Consider the following 21,503-nt stretch of genomic DNA (forward strand, 5'->3'; position numbering starts at 1 on the left):
TCACTCACCAAGACACAATCTTTCACCCAATTAACTGCTGCTGCTACTCTATGGAGCAGGGTTTTCACATAAGAGTCCTAGAGAATCAGGGAGGTGTCCCCTCATTCTCTGGTTGTGCCTATCAGCCATTCCTGAAAGGAGGTCAGTGGCAGCCATGGGAACAGAGGTGTTTCTGGGACTTGCCTTGTTTACTTACACCTGACATCACAGGATCCATGTGTGGAGATGTACCTTCTGCACAATACAAGTGTCTTCAAGAAGTCAGCAGTGTTACAGTGAATCTGAAGTCCTGGCGAGACAGATGGGGCCAGAAGAGAAGTTGGTGAGTTAAATTTGACCCCACACATCTCGTTTCTGCTCACATGAGAAAAGTCATAGGTGAGGGCAAGGGTTTCAAAGGGTGCCTGCTCTTATGACCATGCCTCATCCACGCTGAAAACTCACCATAACCTGCTTACAGGGGAAAAAAAGAAGAAAAAAAAAGAAAGAATAAACTTAGGTGTTTCATGTCAGGAGTAATCCCTGTTTGGTGAAACTTCCAGAAGATTACTGTGGTCATGTATCTGTCTGGGCATGCATATGGGCTCATTCTCTCCAAGCTGCTTTTCATTCATAGTCTCCTTCTTTTGCAGAAATGTGAATTCCTACTCCTGAAGGTCTATTACCATTTAGAGAGGAACATTTTTCTGAATATTCCACACGAATATTATGTGAGTAACAACAAACCATGATTACAAGCTTCAGTAATGTTACCCCACCTTGACATGTTCACTGTGGGGTCTGTGATATGAAGCCCATGGGAGGGAGAGCATGTGAGCTGTCTTTCTATTTACCTTGCATTTCCACTGGATTTTATGGAATCCACAAAAGACAGACATTCACCTGTGTCTGTAATGCTCCTATTGATGTATTTTTTTACCAGGTTCAAAAGGCTTCTCAATGCCTAAAGACACTTAAGAATTTGGATGAAATCAAGAAGCGTTTAATTGAGGGATGTTACCTCCAAGTGGAACAATTTGTGTTGGACATGAATAGCATCTTTGAGGACCCCTGGGTAAGTGGCTCCCCCTGCTTCCATTTCATTTTCTTACCATTAAGTCACTCTGCCCACATTTCCTGGTGCTAGGAAATTATTTTAAAGTTTCCCTCATCCTATGGGAAGCCTAAACAGCAAGGATTCAGGAAGTGACTAGGTTTTTAAATTGAGGATTTAAGCTCACCAGAGAGAGTAGCAGTGAATAAGGAGTTGTCCCTGCAACAAGACTCCCGGGCCCTGAGAGCTCATTCCACTATTCAAAGGTGACAGGTGTCTATTGAGAACAGTGGTGTCCTCCCTGTTCCAAACCTAAGGAGAAAATTGCTTCCTAAAGTCATGATATTCTTCTTACCTCTCCCTAAATTTACTCAATCAGACCTCTCAAAGGTCCCAAACTGCAGATTCATTTGCATGTAAATGAACCATATATCATATCATCAGAGGGGGATAGAAGTGGCCACCTAAAAGGAGGATCACTGATTGTACATCTGTAAAGTTTGATTGTTACTAAGACCTTAGATTGCTTTTTGAACTCTCACTGAAAGAAACAACCCAAAGCCAACGACTGAGAGTCCTCAGTGTAGTAATAATTCCCCGTTTCTGTCTGGACAGCAAGGTGTAATCACGCTCATAGGAAACAAAAATTACTCTGAGCTGCTTGAGTTCCTAACTTAGCCTGGTTAATGTAACTTAGGTGTTTAAGACAAGAGTCCTGAACTTTTCAAATTTAAGTTGTCTAATGACACTGATATTGAGTGTCATTATATTTGTCTGTGTGTTGCTTTTTTTCCCCCAGCCCAATGCCTCAGACCTAACAGAGGAGGAATTTAAGAAGAATTTCCAAGACGTCTTTGCTATCCAGAAAACAAATGAGAGCAGTTCACTGGTGTAGTGGATGCTGTTGATATCCTGTAAAATCCTGCTTTCAGGCAGATTTCTCATCCCCCAGCTGCTATGAGTGTTGGTTGCTGATGCAACCTCTCCCCAATATATTGCTTTGGGCCAAATGGATGCAGAGTCACTTGAAGGTTACATCTCTTTGTGCTGGGGGTTCGTTCCCAGCACCAAGTCTGAACTAACCATGTGAAGTGATTCATGTTCCTGTGCTATGACCACATCCTTGCTTAGCATTTCTCACTATAGTATCCTGCTTCCCTTATCCCTCCTCCTCATGAGAGAATTCTCACAATAAATCACTTAATGAAGAAACTTTATCTCAGGCTTTGCTTTTATGGAACCCAACATCACATAATCATCTTAGCAAGCCAGCCCTAAGCATGGAGTTCTGAGTTGGATCACTGTCTAGCCAGATGATAACAGATAGAATATTGATAATCAATGGGGTACTAAAACAGTGCTGTTGCAAAAATATTCCCCTGTAGGATACTGAATGAGATATAAAGGAAGAGGTACTGATGCAGTGGTCTAGCATTTACAAAGAAATAGGAACTATAAGAACTGTGTAATTAGATGGCTATTACTTTTTTAAAAACCTTTTTAAAATATAGTTTTACTGATTTCAGAGAGAGAAGGGGAAAGGGAGAGAAAGAATCACACATCAGCTGTACACCCCCTACTGAGGATCAAGCCCACAACCCAGGAATGTGCCCTGACTGCAATCCAACTGTGACCTAGTTCATGGGTTGACACTCAACCACTGAGCAATACAGGCCTGGCTAGATGGCTATTTCTAATCTCCATTAAAGTGTTTAAAAGAGTGCATGACAGGCTCATATATAGTAACTAGAGGCTCAGTGCACAAATTCGTCCACCAGTGGCGTCCCTGGGCCTGGACTGCAGGATCAGGCTGAAACTGGCTCTCCAAAACCCCAAAGGGGTCCAGGGTTGAGATATGGTGAAGGCCAGACCAAGGGACCCCAAGGTGCAGAATCAGGGCCAGGGAGAGATGCTGGAGGTTGGCCAAATGAGGAGGGACCCCAGGAGGGCTCCAGGGCATATCCAGCCCATCTTGCTCCATCCTGATCAGCCAGGCCCCAGCAGCAAGCTAACCTATCAGTTGGAGTGTCTGCTCCCTGGTGGTCAGTGCACATCATAGTGAGTGGTTGAGTGGCCTTAGCATTTCATTATACTATTACACTTTGATTGGTTGAATGGCCAACTGATGGACCAGACACTTAGAATATTGGGCTTTTATTATATAGGATTACCACCTGCAACTGGAAGGTACACAATATGGAATTCTGGTACAGGCCCTCATTTTAAGAATGACCGAATTCCTGCCCACCTTGAGTGTCTCCGTTGGTTGAGCATCCTCCTGAGCAGAGAAATATTTGTCAGTTAGATTCCCTGTCAAGGCACATACCTGAGCTATGGGTTTAATCCTGGGTCAGGATGTGTATGAGAGGCAACTGATTGATGTTTCTCTCTCATATCTATGTTTCTCTCTGTCTGTCTTCCTCTGTCATGCCATGTGCTCAGGTAAGGATTTAAAAATAATTTTAAAAGAATGATAGAACTTCAGAGAGGACTGAATTCTAAGCTCAGGGTGGCCTCTTGTGCCAAAGTCAAATTCCTGATAAAGAAAGCATGAAGCCACAAAACTCAGAGTGGCTTTCTGAGAACTCTGAACTCTATATCCTTCTGAATCCACTGTCCTGCAAAAGAGACCCCTGCCCCTGTTGGTATACAGACCACTGCCTAACCCACCATCTTGCTTGAACTAAGATTATGCAGAGTTATCTCAGCATGACCAAACTAGGAATATACTAGATGAGCCTGCTAGCTGAAGAGAAAGTTTACTCCAACAGAGCTGCAGGTCTAACCCACATGTACTAACAGCAGCCAGGAAATTGTGTGTGGAAGTGAATCCTGGAAAAATTATGTTAGAATATAAAATATGGATGGGGGATTCTCATACAGGCACACTCTCCTGGGCCACAGAGCTTAATTAGCCTGGCAAGGTCCAAAGGCAATGATTCTAATATGCTCCCAGGTGGCTCTTAGAGGCTTGCTATAGCACAATGCACACCAGATGAAGTGGAAGAAGAAATACAAGACTTTCCAGGGCTGATCATTTAAAGGGGGGATCCAAAGTCTTAAGGCGGTATCATGGCTCTACTGTCTAAAACTAGATATTCCATCCATCAGGTTACTGCGTCCTCAGATGCCTCAGAGACACCACCTAAGAAGGCAATAAGGAATGCACTGCTGAGACAGCAGCTGCATCCTTGAAATGCTCAGTCCAGACTGTCCTATGTAGGTTGGAAAAATGTAGGAATAATTTACAGAGCTGGATTCCCTAATAACAAATTCAGTGACAGGTCTTCAGAATAACTGAAGCTAAGGTGCAGTATTAACTGATGATTAATTTGTATAATGGGCAGCAAGCTTAGAATCACAACCAGGGACCCTGGCCCATAGATGTCTAATAAATTAGATATTATAAGACACTGTTCTTACAGGCAAGACACATGAGCAGTTAACCAGGATATTGCTTTTTATATGTCATCAAAAGAGATTATAGATGATCAGATGGTTGAAGTGCTACTTCAATGAAAAGACAACATTCCTTGCCCACTTTCCAGACCTCAGCCAATTCTTGACCCAGAAGCTGTTGATGGCAGTTCTTATAAGAAAGGACTGTGCAAAGTACACCATAGTAATTCCCTGAGTTCTTCACTAAAGGCACCTTTAGCCATTTATTCAAGTAACTATATGTGAGACAAAGATAACTCACAGAAATTTTAAAAGTTATTGATACAGTATATGAGTTGATACCTTGGGACCCAAGATACCATAGTGGCCCCTATTAAACTACATGGAGATAAGGTCATGTCCATCCAACAGTGAGTCCACTCAATCCATAGAGCCACCCAGCATTCATTTCCCAAACATCAAACGTATAATCAGGACAAACAAATTGTTTTATTAACCATTCCTTTCTTAACCTATGAAATAACAATGACTGTCCTAGGAAAGACCAAATGAAAGGCTCTGAAACAGAACTTTTACACAGTGAACACAGTAGGCTAAAAGCAGTATTGCATTTCTTAGGAAGGAGGAAATGACAGCGGTTGGTGCCACTGCAAAGATTGAAGGATGAAAGGGTTATAATCCCCTTTACATCTCCATATGTTTTAGCAATCTGGTTTAGGAAAAAACTAGGTGCTTTCTGGCTACTAGATAACTACTAGAAGCTTAAGCAAAGTTGGGGCTTATAGACTCAGCAATGAGACCTTAGTAGACTGCATTCTTGCTTGTAGTGGTCCCTAAGGTGAGATCCCAAGTAGTAGCTCTGCCCTTCTGAGGACCAAGCCAATGGTTCCATCTAGCCAGAGCTCAGTTGGGAGTTTTATCTGATTTGGGTACTCAGTCAGAACATACCAACCAAGGAACCCATTCTACTACCATGCCTAACCAGAGAAGCACTGCAAGGTATAGCTCCAGTCCTAGCCATTTAGAAGGCTTGATCAGAGAACCCAGGCAGCCATGGTAGCAAGCTTATAGGTCAGTTGATCTATGGAACCAGATCTACAACTCTGGCTAGCAACAGAACCCAGCTTGTAACCCTGAACAAATGCAGAGTCCAAGAAATGGCATGACCATACCACAAAACACAGGTTGAAACTTCATTCAACAAGAGATGATTGCTGAGCTCAGCAAGTAGACTCATCAAGCCCCAGAGTTCAGCCAGCAGTTGTGGCTGATCAAGGAGCCCAACCTATAAGTCCACCAAACCACAGAGCTCAGCCATCATCCAAGTAGCAATCTCAGAGCACAGGCACTAGCCTTCCCAACTGAGACACTGATGACATGCCCCATCTTCCCATGGATGCTACCAGCTCTCCTGTACTGTATTCCAACCTGAGCTGACTAATGAAGGCATTTTCCTGATGAAGTGAACCTGTAGGTCTGGAAGAAGAGGTTGCTTACATATATGCACTGATACTGACACAAGAAATCAAGGATCATGAAGATTCAGGTGAACAGTACACTAAAAAAAACTAAAAAGCTCTAATAACTACCCCTAAAGAAATGTGGATAGATAAATTATCTGAAAAACACTTCAGAATAATCCTCTGAAAGAAATTCAGTGAACTACAAGACATTATAGACAACTCAATAAAATAGAAAAACAAATGAGCAAAATAAGAAGTTCACCAAAAAGAGAAAGAAACTATAAAAATATCCTAGAACTGAAGAATACAATAACTGAACTGAAGAATTTAATAGAGAGATTTAACAGCAGACTTGACAAATAGAAGGAAAAAAAATCAGTGCACTAGAAGATAGGTTACTTAAAGGTATTTATTCAGAGAAGGAAAGAAGAGTGAAGAATGCCTATAGGATTTATGAGACATTATTAAGAAAATCATATACTCACTAGAGGCCCACTGCATGAAATTCATGCATGGGTTGGGTAGGGGGGCATGGAGAGTGGTCCCTCTGCCCGGCCTGCACCCTCTCCAATCTGGGACACCTCAGGGGATGTCCACAAGGATCAGGCCTAAACCAGCAGTTGGACATCCCTCTCACAACCGCTCACCTGCCTGCCTGTCTGATCACCCCTAACCCCTCTGCCTGCCTGCCTGCCTGCCTGATTGCCCCTAACCCTCTGCCTGCCTGCCTGATGGCCCCTAACCCCTCTGCGTACCTGCCTGTTCACCCCTAACTGTCTCTGCCTGCCTGCCTGATGTACCCAACTCCTATGCCAGCCTGATCACCCCTAACCACTCTCCCCTGACAACCTGATCATCCCTAACCTCTGCCTTGGCCCCGCTATCGTGGCTTTGTCAGGAAGACATCTGGTCTATCTGGTCTTATTAGCATATTACCCTTTTATTCTTATAGATTATGGGAATTCCAAAGGGCAAAAGTTAAGAAAAGGACAGAAAGTCTACTTAAAACAATAATGGCTAAAAACTTCCCATGTTTGGGGAGCAAAATGGACTTTCAGTTTCATGAAGCCCAATGGACCCAATAGGTAGAAACTGAAAAGGGCTACACAGACACACTTTACAATTAAATTGTCAAAAGTCAAAGCCAAAGAGAGAATTTTAAAAGCAGCAAGAAAAAGGTAACTTATCACATGCAAGAAATTCCCCATAAGACTATCGGTGACATCTGAATGGAAGCTGCTCCTGCTGAGGCTGCTGAAGCCCCTCTCTTTCCTATGCCCTTTGTTCCATGTCCCTCTTCTGTCACTGCCTGTCCTGATTTTCAGCGTTCCAGACCCTATAGCTCCAGCTACTTCCCTGTTTTTGGTGTCTATATACAAACAAGAGGATTCCAGTGGGCTGCTGCTCTTTCCCTGGCCTCTAGGTCCTAACTAACTGTTTTTATTCCTTATTCCTGTTGCCACATGTTATGATGGCTGAGATTCACTATCGGGCTGCAGGAGGAGGGAGAGTGTCTGAAAACACTCAAAAAGTTACTTTCATTTCTCATTTCCCCATTTGGGTGGAGCCCTCCATGGGTGATTTTACGCACTTCCTGCTCAGGGCTTGGCAGCCACAGCGGGCCTAGGCTGGGGAGACTGGAAGGATCAGAGGTCCAGGCAATGCCCACAGCAGGACAATGGCCAGTGGCGGCAGCTACCTCAGCACCAGGTCAGTCTCTGTCTCCCTTCCTTCATTTTTTTCTCTGGCTGTGCTGATGCTTTAGTGTGTATCATTAGACACTCGTCTCAACCTTGACATCCATCTGGCTTTGCAAGGACACTTATGTGCAATGTAATGAAATGCAGGAATATATAGTGAAGGAATCAAATCTTAGAACTAGGGAGAGACAACTGTGTTGTTATTTCAACTGCCACAACCCATAGGACTCTTGTCTTACAGCTACTGCTCAGCTGGCAGCCCATCATGACTCTATTGCACTTTCTGACTCTTTGAGACAGTGATTTGTTCTTTTCTTATGAACTATGAACCTTCTCATTTCCCTCAGGCCTCCTCTGACTTCACCTAGGTCATTTCAACGAAAGAACTTTAGAAAATACAAAATTCAGGGTGAACACATGAAATTTTCAAATCTGGGTGCCTTGGTCTTATACCTCATCTGGGGACAGGTCAGCTACGGGTTTATTCTTGTCTATGACTGGGGGTCTGGATTCTCCCTCCAGGGATCTTGACCTAAAGGAGTAAAAGTAAGAGGAAGGACCAAGAAATGAAAGACTAGTGCAGGCTGAGTATTTTCATCTGCACTTTGAGTTTCTGCTCTGGAATGCATTATACCTCTGACAAGGAAAAGGCCAAAAATTCAATCTTTTTCTTTTGTAATCGGTTAGAAATAACATTACTTAATATGTTTAACTTTTTTAATACCGAAGAATTACATTTTACCTCTTGTTCATAAAGTTTCAAATCACATGCAAATGCATAGAGGGGAAAGTCCCCTTCATGTGCCACCCACCTGAAAGCTCTCAGTCCAGATCCTATTGTGTGTTGCAGGAGCATATCTCTTTCTCTGCATTTACACATATAACTGATTTTCCTAAATACGTAATTTGTGTCTTGTTTTTAAACAAATGGAATTTTATTGCATTTTGCATTTTCAGTTATTTTAGTATTGAAAATATTAGAGACCTTTTCACTTTAATAAACATACTGATCTCCCTCATTCTTTTTTTGATATATTTTTATTGATATCATAGAGGGAGAGGGAGAGGGAGAGGGAGAGAGAGAAACATCAATGATGACAGAGAATCATTGATTGTATGCCTCATGCATGACCCACACTAGGGATTGAGACCACAACCCGGGCATCTGCCCTGACTGGCAATCGAACCATGACCTCCTGGTTCATAGGTTAACTCTCAACCACTGAGCTATGCTGTCCAGGCTCCCTCATTCTTTTGTACAGCTGTATACTACTCCATGGAATCAATATGCCATAATTTTTAAACCATTCGCTTCCATTGATAAACACTCAGGTTATTTCAACAACCTGTGTTAACAACAATTATATAGTTCTCTCTTTTATGCAGATTTACATAAGTTTGTCTGGTGTCAATAACCAAAAAATCAAATTGTTGAGGCAAAGAGTACTAATACTTACTGGTTTACAGATTCTGTTAAGTTGCCATCCAAGTAACTGAACCAATATATTCTCCTAACAATACTGAATGAGATGAGTCATCTGTCAACATGCATTTTCACATAGGTGCTAGATACAGAGATTCATTTTGTTAATTTGTATTTTCTGATTATATGAGAGGAGGAACAGTATTTTATGTTTATTGACCATTTAAATTGGCTCTTGGATGATATGCTGCATTATTTCTTGCCAGTGTTATCATTGAGATGATTGTCATTTATTTGATTAGGGAGAATTTTAAATATTCTGTAAGTTGCAAGTTTACTTTCCTATTCTTTTTCTTTGTTTTTGGTGACTTCTATCTTATTAAAGCTTGATATTTAAAGTACAGACTTGTTTTAGTATTGATTTATGAGATAGATATACCCTGGTTATTATCTATAATAATAAAAGCATAATATGCTAATTAGACTAGAGTCCTTCCAGACGATCTTCTGGACGAAGCCGGAGCTGCTAGGGAAGCTCAGGTCCCGGGTGCCAGAGGGAAGCTGGTGCCGGCAGCTGGGGGAAGGAAGGCCTACTCTTGCCTAAATTTCATGCATCAGGCTTCTAGTGAATAACTAGGAGCAATGAGGAAAGTTACTGGTGAACTCCACGCACACCGTCTTTAACCACAGTTTTCACGTTCTTAAGGTGGCAGGTTCAGTTCTACCCTTACTTCAGAGGAATATTTTTCTCTAGCATCTTCAAAACTATATTCTTTTTTTAACTTGTGGGCAAAACTATTCTTTCAATTGGTGCGACATTAGCCTTCACAGCTTTATCTGTCCCTAACGAATCATCTCTAGCTTTTGACTTTCTGTTCATAATGGTTGTCTCAAACCTAGTTCTTCTATGAAAATTATTTCATTTTTTATAGTTTATCATGCTTTGTCATTCCTAATTAAAAGTTGATTGTGCTTATATTTGAGGGGTGCCTTAATTTTCTTCAACAGCCCTGCAAGTCTGACTATAAAACCACGTTTTATATCAGCCCATCGGCACAATGTTGCTTTATTTTTTTAGGTGTTTGTGTGATGTTAAGTGCCTTGGGGACATCTTCCTCACCCCCTGGGTTATCCTCCACATTGACCCTGTCTGCATTTTGGTGTACACTCTCCTTATCACGCGCCGGCCTTAGTTTTACCACCCATTTCTCATGCTTACCCCGGGCAGCTCTCCTTTCTCCCCCAGTTTGCAGTGTCTTCATCTGAGCGAAATTTTTTTTCACATCTCCTGCCTTAATTTCTTCGCATCTGATGTACAATTTGAAGGTGTCTTTTGTGTCCCAGCAAATGGTGCAGTAGCACAAGTTTTTGTTTTCTCTCACCTGCACTTCTGAGACTTCCGGTACCTCGGTGGGGCTGTGTGGCCTTGGCCATGGAAAATGCCAATATTTTCCAAAGAGGTGGGTGTCCCCTCTGTGACTGAGTCATGTTGGTCTCAGAGCACTACCCCCATGTGGATGTGGTGGGTGATGGGAGCCCATGCCTGGGGGATCCCGGTGCTGCCTCCTGTAACCAGAGGCTGCCACCAGTGCTGTGCAATCTGAGGTGTCCCAGCTGCCTCCACCAGGTTCCACTGCAATGGATGGGGTTGTGAGGGTAGGGTGGGTTTGTGTCTGTGCCTGTATTCTTTTCCTAGTAACAGTGATGGCCAGAACTTGGCTGCCACATCTCTGCATCTCTGCTCCTGTCACTGGATTTAGCTATCAAGTGCTCTGGCCCCTCTGGCCAGAAGGAGGGTTTTCCATCTCAGGCCATCCAAGCTGCTGAGCGGGTGCATTGTGTCCTGACATCCTGGTGCTGTTGCAAGCTCCTGGAGGGTGAAGGGAAGTGGGTATGCACATCTGTGGCTTTGTTTTCTGGCTGGTAATGGCAGCTTCGGACTGCAGCTGCCACACCTCTCTGTTGAATCTCCACCACTTTCAATGGGTTCACCATGTGTGTGCTGGCCACCCAGACCAGAAATGTTGCTTCTGCTCCTCAGGCCCTGCATTTCAATTCTTCATCTGTTACCATGTCTTCTGAGGCCCCACCAAGTTCCTGGCTGCATCTGCTACTCCTTTCTGTCCTACCCCCAGTCCTGCCTGCTCTGTTGGTTCCAATACACCCACCTCCAGATGTCTCCAAGTGTGGGTCTCACAGACATATGTGTGTGTTGAGCAGGGAGTCCTTTTTGGAATTAGAGTTGTCAAACTTGTTGTAATTTCAAGGGGAGAAACCAAGTAGTTTACCTCACTCTGCCATGATGCTGACCTCGTTCACATTTAGTGTTTTAAATAATATAACGTTTACTATTATAATTTATTTTCTGTTTTAACTTTTAGAATTCCATACTATTTTCCTTAGATTTTTCTGTCTAAAAATTCAAACTATGTTTTATTCTTTTGATTTTTTTTACTGTTTTATAAGGCATCATGGGGTCTGATTTCACTCAACCAGTGTTGCTTTTAAATTCTGAAATTCGTTTTCATCAATATTTGTGTAATTGTTAGCATTTAATTTAAAACCATATCATTCTAGGTTTTTATATCTCAAACAAATCATTTAACTCGAGTTTTCCTTTATCACACTGTTCAACACTTTAAGTTGATTAGTAGACTTTGAATCTTTTACACCAAAATAGTTACTCTTATTCTGTAAAATAAAATTCTTGTTTTTCTAGAATAATTTTCTACATTAAAATCCTGTACATATTTTCTTATCTACAAACCTAGGGTTTTCATTATATTGGTGCTATTGTAAGTGGTATTGTTTTATTTAATATCTAAGTCCAATTTTTCAATGGTGTTGTATACAAAAATTTCTAATATTTGAATATTACCTTGTATCCTTGCTATATTTACTTATTAGTCTTAGGAGATTTTTTTCAGTCAATTCTTTAGGATTTTCTACATAGACAATCATGTCATCTACAAACACTGTTATTGCTCCTTCCCGAACTTTACACTTTTAGCTTCCTTTTCTTTCTTTCTTTCTCTTTTTTTAATTTACTATGTTTTTCACTACAATGTTGAATAGGAGTTTTAAAGGGGGACATCTCTGATTTTAGGGGGAAAATGCATGTTCTTAACAGTAAGTATAGTATTAGCTACAAGTTATTGGTGGATGTTTTCCTTCAAGTTGAAAAAATTCCTCACTATTTCTAGTTTTTACATGAGTGGGTGTTTGATTTTGTCTAATAAATTTTCTATAGCAATTGATATCATCATTTTATTTTTCTTCTTTAGCCTCTGGACATAGTGGATTATATTGATTGATTTGAAATATTAAACCATCCTTACATGACTGGAATAATTTCCACTTGGTCGTGGGTATAATATTTTATACATTGATGGATGAAATTTGCTAATATTTTGTTGAAGTTTTTTCCTACAATACTTGTGAGAGCTATTGGTTTGTAGTTTGCCTTTATTTGCTTATGGTGACACAGTATTGCTGGATTATGTCTGAGGACATACTCTTCATGAGTTAAGAAGTGTTCCCTCTGCTTCTATTTTCTGAACAAGATTTTGGAGAATTGGCATCATTTCTTCTTTAAATGCGTGTAGAACTCACTGAAAACACCAGGGCCTGAAACTTTGTTCAAAGTTATGAATTACTTATTCACGTTTTTTTTCAAAGTGGCAGAAGCCTATGCAAACTATCTATTTCTCCTTGTTTGAGTTTTGGTAGTTTGTATATTTCAAAGATTTAGCCTATACTACTTGTTATCAAATTGGTTGGCATAGATTTGTTCATAGATTTCATTATCTTTTTAATGTCATGAGATTTGTTGTGATGATCCTACTCACATTTCTAATATTGGTATTTTGTGTCTTTCCTCTTACTTTTATTAGCCTGTATAAAAGCCTATCAATTTTATTATTCTTTTCTAAGAACCAGCATTAGGTTTTGTGTGTTTTTCTCTAGTTTTCCTAGTTTCATTTCACTTATTTTTTTCTAATTAATTTTTATTTTATTTCCTTTCTTCTATTTTAGTTTTAAATTGTTCTTTTTGTGATCTTGTATTTCTAGTTTTCTAAGTTGAAAACAGATTTTTATTTTAGGTCTTCCTTCTTTTCTAATATCCTATCTAATAATAGACAAAGATGGTAATTGACTGTACCTTCATTATGCTTCCCATTGGATAATCAGCGAGATATGCAAATTATCTGCCAACAAAGATGGCGGCTAATTTGCATACTGCAGGCAGTGCGCAACAGCACGAGCCACCATCTGGGCCCTGTGTGTAGCCCTGGGCAGTGGGGCTTAGGCAGCGGAATTGTGCTGCCTAAGCCCCGCCCCCATCCGGGACCCCTGTGTGCCGCCTAAGCCCCACCCCCATCCGGGACCCCCGTGTGCTGCCTAAGCCCCATGCCGCCTAAGCCCTGCCTCCAGCCGGGACCCCATGGTGATCAGTGAGCAGGAAAGGGTGGCCTGTAGGCAGCACCCAGCAAGGCCTGGCCCTGGGTTGCTGCGGCGATCCCAGAGCAGGAAAGGGTGGCCTGTGGGCAGCCCCCATGTGCGCCTGTTCCTGGGTCTCCACGGTGATTCCAGAGCAGGAAAGAGCGGCCTGCGGGCAACTCCCATGTGCACTGTCTCCTGGGTCGCAGCAGCAATCAGGAAAGCATGGCCTGCAGGCAGCACTCCATCCTGGCCACAGCTCAAGGGAGAGTACAACACGCAGAGAGGAGCCTGAGAGATCAACAGAGAGGGGTGCCTGCTTCAAGCCTTGATGGTGTGGCTGGGGGCAGGCCCCCAGCAGAGACACACACACACACACACACACACACACACACACACACACGACACCTGCTCTGAGCTTCTGCTGCCAGACTGTGGCCGTAAGTAGGACATCTGTGAGGGCTCTGGGACTGAGGGGCAGGCTGGGCTGAGGGAACCCCACCCCCCAGTGCACGAATTTCATGCACCAAGCCTCTAGTATGCATTTAAAAGAATATATTTTCCACTAATCAGTGCTTTTTCTGCATCACCAAATTTTGATGAAATGCATGTTCATTTTAATTTAGTTCAAATAATTTTTAAAAGTTCTCTTAACATTTTTGTTTCACTCATCTTATTTAGAAGTATATTTTTCAATCTCTAAATATTTAAGGAGTTTCAATTATAGCTCTCTATAATTAATTTCTATTTTAATTCCCTATTGTCTGAGGACACACTCTTCATGATTGCTATTTCTTTTTTTTTCTTTATTGATTAAGGTATTACATGTGTGTCCTTATCCCACCACATCCCCCCCACCCTACAACTCATGCCCTCACCCCCCTGGTGTCTGTGTCCATTGGTTAGGCTTATATGTATATATACAAGTCCTTTGGTTGATCTCTTCCCTTTACCCCCACCCTCCCCTACCTCCCCTTTGACGTTCGACAGTCTGATCGATGCTTCTCTGTCTCTGGATCTGTTTTTTGTTCATCAGTTTATGTTGTTCATTACATTCCACAAATGAGTGAGATCATGTGATATTTATCTTTCTCTGACTGGCTTATTTCCCATAGCATAATGCTCTTCAGTTTCATCCATGCTGTTGCAAATGGTAAGAATTCCTTCTTTTTTACTGCAGTGTATTATTCCAGTGTGTAGATTTACCAAAATTTTTGAATCCACTCATCTTCTGATGGGCGCTTAGGCTGTTTCCAAATCTTAACTATTGTAAATTGTGCTGCTATGAACATAGGGTTGCATATATCCTTTCTGGTTGGTGTTTCTAGTTTCTTGCGATATATTCCTAGAAGTGAGATCACTGGGTCAAATGGGAGTTCCAGTTTCAGTTTTTTGAGGAAACTCTATACTGTTCTCCACAGTGGCTATACCAGTCTTCATTCCCACCAGCAGCGCATAAGGGTTCCTTTTTCTCTGAATCCTCGCCAGCACTTGTCATTTGTTGATTTGTTGATGATAGCCATTCTGACATGTGTGAGATGGTATCTCATTGATGTTTTGATTTGCATCTCTTTTATGAATAGTGACTGAGCATGTTTTCATATGTCTCTTGGCCTTTCTTATGTCCTCTTTCGAAAAGTATCTATTTAGGTCCGTTTCCCATTTTTTTATTGGGCTGTTTATCTTCCTTTTGTTAAGTTGTATGAGTTCCCTGTAGATGTTGGAGATTAAAACCTTATCAGTGATAACATTGGAAAATATGTTCTCCCATGCAGTGGGCTTTCTTGTTGTTTTGTTGATGGTTTACTTTGCTGTGTAGAAGCTTTTTATTGTGATGTAGTCCCATTTGTTTATTTTCTCTTTAGTTTCCATTGCCCTAGGAGCTCTATCAGTGAAGATATTGCTTTGGCATATATGTGAGATTTTTCTTCCTATGGATTCCTCTAATATTTTTATGGTTTCCTGTCTTATGTTTAAGTCCTTTATCCATTTTGAGTTATTTTTGTGTGTGGTGTAAGTTGATGGTCTAGTTTCATTTTTTGCATGTATCTGTCCAATCCAGTTTTCCCAACACCATTTATTGAAGAGACTATCTTGATTCCATTGTATGTTCTTGCCTCCTTTGTCAAATATTAATTGAGCATAGTGGTTTGGATCAATTTCTGGGCTCTCTATTCTATTCCATTGGTCTATATGTCTGTTCTTGTGCCAGTACCAGGCAGTTTTGAGAACAGTGGCTTTGTAGTATAGCTTGATATCTAGTATTGAGATCCCTCCTACTTTGCTCTTCTTTCTCAGGATTGTTGCTGCTATTCGGGGTTTTTTTTATTCCAACAGAATTTTTTGGAGAGTTTGTTTTAGGTCTGTGAAATATGCCGTTGGTATTTTAATGGGGGTTGCATTGAATCTGTAGATAGCTTTGGATAGTATGGACATTTTAATGATGCTGATTCTACCAGTCTATGAACATGGTATGTTCTTCCATCTGTTTATGTCTTCCTTTATCTCTTTTTTCAACATCCTGTAGTTTTCTGAGTAGAGGTCTTTTACCTCTTTAGTTAAGTTTATTCCTAGGTATCTTAATTTTTTTGGTATGATGGTAAATGAGATTGCTTTTTTAGTCTCTCTTTTTGTAAGTTAGCCATTGGTGTATAGATATGCCATAGATTTCTTGGCGTTAATTTTGTATCCTGCTACATTGCTGAATTCATTTATTAAGTCTAATAGTTTTTTGATGGAGTCTTTAGGGTTTTTATGTACAATATCATGTCATCTGCGAATAAGGACAGTTTTACTTCTTCTTTTCCAATTTGGATTCCTTTTATTTCTTTTTCTTGTCTGATCACAATGGCTAATACTTCCAGTACTATGTTGAACAGGAGTGGTGAGAGTGGGCATCCCTGTCTTGTTCCTGTTCTTAGGGGAAATGGTTTTAGTTTTTTGCCCATTGAGTATGATGTTGGCTGTGGGCCTGTCATATATGGATTTTATTATGTTGAGGTATGATCCTTCTACTCCCACCTTGCTGAGAATTCTTTATCAAAAATGGGTGTTGGATTTTGTCAAATTCTTTTTCTGCATCAATTGCTATGACTATGTGGGTTTTTTTCTCTCAATTTGTTTATGTGATGTATCACATTTATTGATTTGTGGATATTGTACCATCCTTGCATCCCTGGGATAAATCCTACTTGGTCATGGTGTATGATATTTCTGATGTACTGCTGGATCCGATTTGCTAGGATTTTTTTTTTAGGATTTTGGCATCTATGTTCATGAGGAATATTGGCCTGTAATTCTCTTTCATTGTCTTGTCTTCATCTGGTTTTGGTAATAGGGCAATGCTGGCTTCGTACAATGAGCTTGGCAGTGTTCCTTCCTCTTGAATTTCTTGGAATAGTCTGAGGAGGATAGGTTTTAGTTCTTCTTTGAATGTTTGGTGAAACTCCCCTGTGAAGCCATCTGGCCCCAGACTTTTGTTTGCTGGAAGCTTTTTGATGACTGCTTCAATTTCCTCCATAGTTATTGGCCTACTGAGATTTTTAGATTCTTCCTGATTGAGTTTTGGAAGGTTGTATTTTTCTAGAAATATGTCCATTTCCTCCAGGTTGTCTAGTTTGTTGGAGTAGAGTTGTCCATAGTATTTTTTTAACAATCATTTGTATTTCTGTGGGGTCTGTTGTTATTTTGCCCCTTTTGTTTCTGATTTTGTTTATTTGGGTCCTCTCTCTTTGCTTCTTGGTGAGCCTGGCTAGAGGTTCATCAATCTTGTTTATCCTTTCAAAGAACCAGATCTTGGTTTCATTGATCTTTTGTATTGTTTTTCTGGTCTCTATGTCATTTATTTCTGCTCTGATCTTTATTATCACCTTCCTGCTGCTCACTCTGTGCTTTTCTTATTGCTCTCTTTCTAATTCTTTGTTGTAGAATTAGATGATTTATTACCATTTTTTCTTTTTTCTTCTTTTGAGATAGACCTGTAGAATGAAAACTTTCCCCCTCAGGACTGCATTCACTGTGTCCCATAGGTTTTGGATTGTCCTGTTCTCATTGTCATTCATTTCCAGGATGTTTTTAATTTTTTCTTTCATCTCTTTGGTAACCCAGTCATTTAATAGCTTGCTATTCAGCTTCCAAGTGTTTCAATTTTTTGATTGTTTTTATTGGAGTTATTTTTAATATTGTGCCATTGTGGTCTGAGAAGATTTTGATATGATTTCAATCTTCTTGAATTTGGAAAGACTTTGCCTTTGACCCAATGTGGTCTATCTTTGAAAATGTCCCTTGTGCACTTTAGAAGAACATATATTCCATGGTTTGGGGTGAAATATTCTGAAGATGTCAATTAAGTCCATCTAGTCTAGTGAGTCATTTAGGATTGCTGTTTCCTTGCTGATTTTTTTTGTCTAGAGGATTTACCCAGTGGTGTCAGTCCCCTACTATGATTGTATTGTTATTGATCTTTCCCTTGATATCTTCCAGGAGTTTCTTTATGTATTTGGGTGCTCCTGCATTGGGTGCATATATGTTTACCAGAGTTATATTCTGTTGTTGTATCAATCCCTTTAGTATTATATAATGGCCTTCCTTATCTCTTGTTATGGCTTTCACTTTGAGGTCTATTTTGTCAGATATAAGTATTGCTACACCAATGTGTTTTCATTTCCATTTGCCTGAAAGATATTTTTCCATCTCTTCACTTTCAGTCTGTGTTAGTCCCTTGTTCTGAGGTGGGTCTCTTATACACAGTATATATATGGGTCATTTTTTTTTTATCCATTCAACCACTTGATGTCTTTTGATTGGAGCATTTAGTCCATTTACATTTAAAGTTATTATTGACTAGAAACCCTGTGCACAAAATTCATGCACGGTTGGGGAAGGGGGTGTCCCTCAGCCCAGCCTGCACCCTCTTCAATCTGGGATGACCAACTCCTGGATTAGGCTCGATCCCGCAGTTGGACATCCCTCTTGTAATCTGGGACCACTGGCTCCTAAACACTCACCTGCCTGCCTGCCCAATCACCCCTAACTGCCTCTGCCTTCCAGCCTGATTTCCCACCAACAGTTCCCCTGCCAACCTGATCTCACTACTTAACCGCTCCTATGGTGCTCTGATCACCACCTAACTGCTCCCCTGCTGACCTGATAACCCCCTAACTGCCCTCCCCTGCCAGCCTGATCACCCCTAACTGCTTTCCCCTGCTGTCCTGATCACCCCTAAGCACCTCTTCCTTGGCCCCTGCCACAATGGCTTTGTCCAGAAGGATGTCTGGAAGATGTCTGGTCTAATTAACATATTTCCCTTTTATTAGTATAGATAGGTACTTGTTTGTAGCCATTTTTTTGTGTGCCTGTGTTCCTTCTTCCCTTTTTATTCTTTTGTTTTACACCAGTCTCTTTAACATTTCTTGCATTGCTGGCTTGGTAGTGATAAACTCCCCAGCGTTTTCTGGCCTGTGAAACTCCTTATTTCCCCTTCAATTTTGAATGATAGCCTTGCTGGATAGAGTATTCTTGAATTCAGTCCCTTGCTTTGCATCACTTTGTAAATTTCCTTCATTCCTTTCTGGCCTGATGTGTTTCTTTTGAGAAATCATTTGATAATCTAATGGGAAATCCCTTAGATTGGGGTTGGTTGACAGTGCTGTTCAAATCAATTCTATTTTTATTGAATCTTTGCCAGCTAGAAGTATAAATTACTAAAAGAGGGTGTTGAATATAAATTTCTAACAGTGCATTTGATTGTTTCTACTTGTAGTTCTATCAGTTTTTAATTTGATGTTAAGTGGCATGTGAAGGATTAAGTCTTCTTGGAAAACAAACCCCTGTTTTATATGAAATACCCTCTTTCTCCTTCATAATTTTTTCCTGTTCTGAATCTTCTTTGTCTGGAAATAATATAGCTACTGTATAAATCTCTTGATTCATGTTAGCATGATATCTCTTTCTCCATTATTAACATTAGTTTTATGTATAAAGGTTTATTTTGTTGACAAGATATAGTTTTCAAATATTTTCAGTCACTTTGATAATTGCTGGGTTTGAATTGGAATATTAAGACCATTCACATTGAATATAAGTATTAATATGTTGAATTAATATCATGTTTGTTACTGTTCTCTATTCATTGTATTTGTTCTTTGTTTCTCCATAACCCCTCTTTTTCTGCCATCTCTGGTTTTCATTTAATATACTGCATAATTTCATCTTATCTCTTCTATTAACATATATTTTTTTCTTCTTTTTAAATGTATTTAGTGTTTGCCTAGATATTGCAATATGCATTTTAACCCACTTCCCTGTAGCACAGGTAACTTCTAATAGAGTATTCCCAATTCCTTCCTCCCATTCCTTATGACATTGCTGTCATTCATTCCAATTGCCTATCTATACTAATAAAAGCCTAGGTGGCCCTCACGGCCTTGCACGAGGCTCTCACATCATCACAAGATGGCCACCCCCACATCGTCACAAGATGGCCACCACAAGATGGCCGCCCCCACATTGTCACAACATGGCTGCCACAAGATGGCTGCCCCCACGTCATCATAAGATGGCCACCCTCCACGTCGTCACAAGAAGGCTGCCACAATGTGGCTGCCACAAAATGACCAGCAGGGGAGGGCAGTTGGTGGCAACCAGGCTGGCAGGGGAAGGCAATTGGGGGCAATTAGACCAGCAAGGGATGGCAGTTAGGGCAAGATCTGGCCGGCAGGGGAGGACAGTTGGGGACAAATGGGCTGGCAGGAGAGCAGTTAGGTGTCAATCAGGCCAGCAGGGGAGTAGTTAGGGGCAATCAGGCAGGTAGGCAGGAGAATGGTTAGCAACCAGCAGTCCAGATTGTGAGAGGGTTGTCTGAATGCTTGTTAAGGCCTGATCCGGAATCAGGCCTAAACCAGCAGTCGGACATCCCCTGAGGGGTCCCAGATTGGAGAGGATGCAGGCTGGGCTGAGGGACACCCCTTCCCATGCACAAATTTCATGCACCAGGCCTCTAGTATGCTATAATCATCACTTGTTTCAATCTGAGATGTTTGTGTTTTTGGTCCACTGCAAGCTGCCATCTTGTGCTTCCCTTTGCTGTTTCCTGGGTTAGATTCACTGGATTTTGATTTTCATATCTTCATCATTACTGGTATATATTTATGTTTTTCTGGAATTTATCCTAATGTATTTTTAAAAGATTATGTGGGTGCTTTGATTCACTCTAAGTTCTGAAAGCTTTAATTTCTTCTCTTTGTTTTTGAATATTACCCATTCACTGGATAGGAAGATAGATAGATGATAGATAGATAGATAGATAGATAGATAGATAGATAGACTTGAATCATAGGTGAATTAGAAAAAATATTCAAAGTATTAACATATAAAACAAGTGTGATACAGTAAAAATGCATATAATGTAAAAAAAGTATGATGCAGAAAAAAATTATATAACAGAAAAGTAAAATATGATGACAATTATCTTCAAGATATGGATATGATATAGACATGGAGACATGGGTAGATAAAATTAAATTCTTACAAAAATTTAGGGAAGAATATGTATAAAGAAGTTCAAATGGATTATGTGGAAGGGGCAGGTAGAGTGGATGAAAAGAAAGGAAAGAATGTGATTGGAAACAAGCAAAAGATAAAGAAGAAAAATTTTGATTGCATAAAAATTCAAGAGCATGTATGAAATTGCATTTTAAAACAGTTAGATAGATGATAGACAGATGGATAGATAGATACAAAGAAAATTTGGGAAAACATTAAGAATGGATATTTATAAAGTAACATTGCTCAGGGCAAAAGTCTGAAGTTGTTTTGATTCTCTCTGAGTTCTGAAAGCTTTAATTTTTTCTCTTTGTTTTTTAGTTATTGTCATTTCATAATGATAGGCCTTGGTGGTTCTTTCAAACTTCATTTGTCTAAGTACCCAATTGAGTCCTTTTGAAAAATTCATGTCCTCCACTCTGTGGAATATCATTAAATAATTCCTTTGATATGTTCCACCTTTGAATTTTTCTTGTCCAGGAGTTTTGACTCCATTACATCTC

At 40.4% G+C, this 21,503-nt stretch overlaps 3 protein-coding genes across 7 annotated transcripts in view; all 3 read left to right on the plus strand.

Annotated features, from left to right (window-relative positions):
• The window catches only part of LOC102426655 (nuclear body protein SP140-like protein), a 46,185-nt gene extending 43,935 nt beyond the window's left edge, over window positions 1–2,250 (plus strand). For all 3 annotated transcript variants that reach the window (XM_023762217.1, XM_023762219.1, XM_023762225.1), the window contains 4 exons: window positions 211–322; window positions 633–710; window positions 923–1,054; window positions 1,833–2,250. In XM_023762217.1, the coding sequence (XP_023617985.1) occupies window positions 211–322; window positions 633–710; window positions 923–1,054; window positions 1,833–1,928 (418 nt within the window). In that variant the 3' untranslated portion in view covers window positions 1,929–2,250. The remainder of the gene's footprint in view (window positions 1–210; window positions 323–632; window positions 711–922; window positions 1,055–1,832) is intronic.
• Window positions 1–21,503, plus strand: part of LOC102425711 (nuclear body protein SP140-like protein) — a 310,769-nt gene that overhangs the window by 165,692 nt on the left and 123,574 nt on the right. The gene's annotated exons all lie outside the window — the stretch shown is intronic.
• Window positions 7,510–21,503, plus strand: part of LOC102427278 (nuclear body protein SP140-like protein) — a 67,527-nt gene continuing 53,533 nt past the window's right edge. For all 3 annotated transcript variants that reach the window (XM_023762229.1, XM_023762238.1, XM_023762232.1), the window contains exon 1: window positions 7,510–7,605. In XM_023762229.1, coding sequence (XP_023617997.1) covers window positions 7,574–7,605 — 32 coding nt within the window. In that variant the 5' untranslated portion in view covers window positions 7,510–7,573. The remainder of the gene's footprint in view (window positions 7,606–21,503) is intronic.

This window comes from Myotis lucifugus, unplaced genomic scaffold, assembly GCF_000147115.1.
Source record: "Myotis lucifugus unplaced genomic scaffold, Myoluc2.0 scaffold_3, whole genome shotgun sequence".
Lineage (NCBI taxonomy): Eukaryota > Metazoa > Chordata > Mammalia > Chiroptera > Vespertilionidae > Myotis > Myotis lucifugus.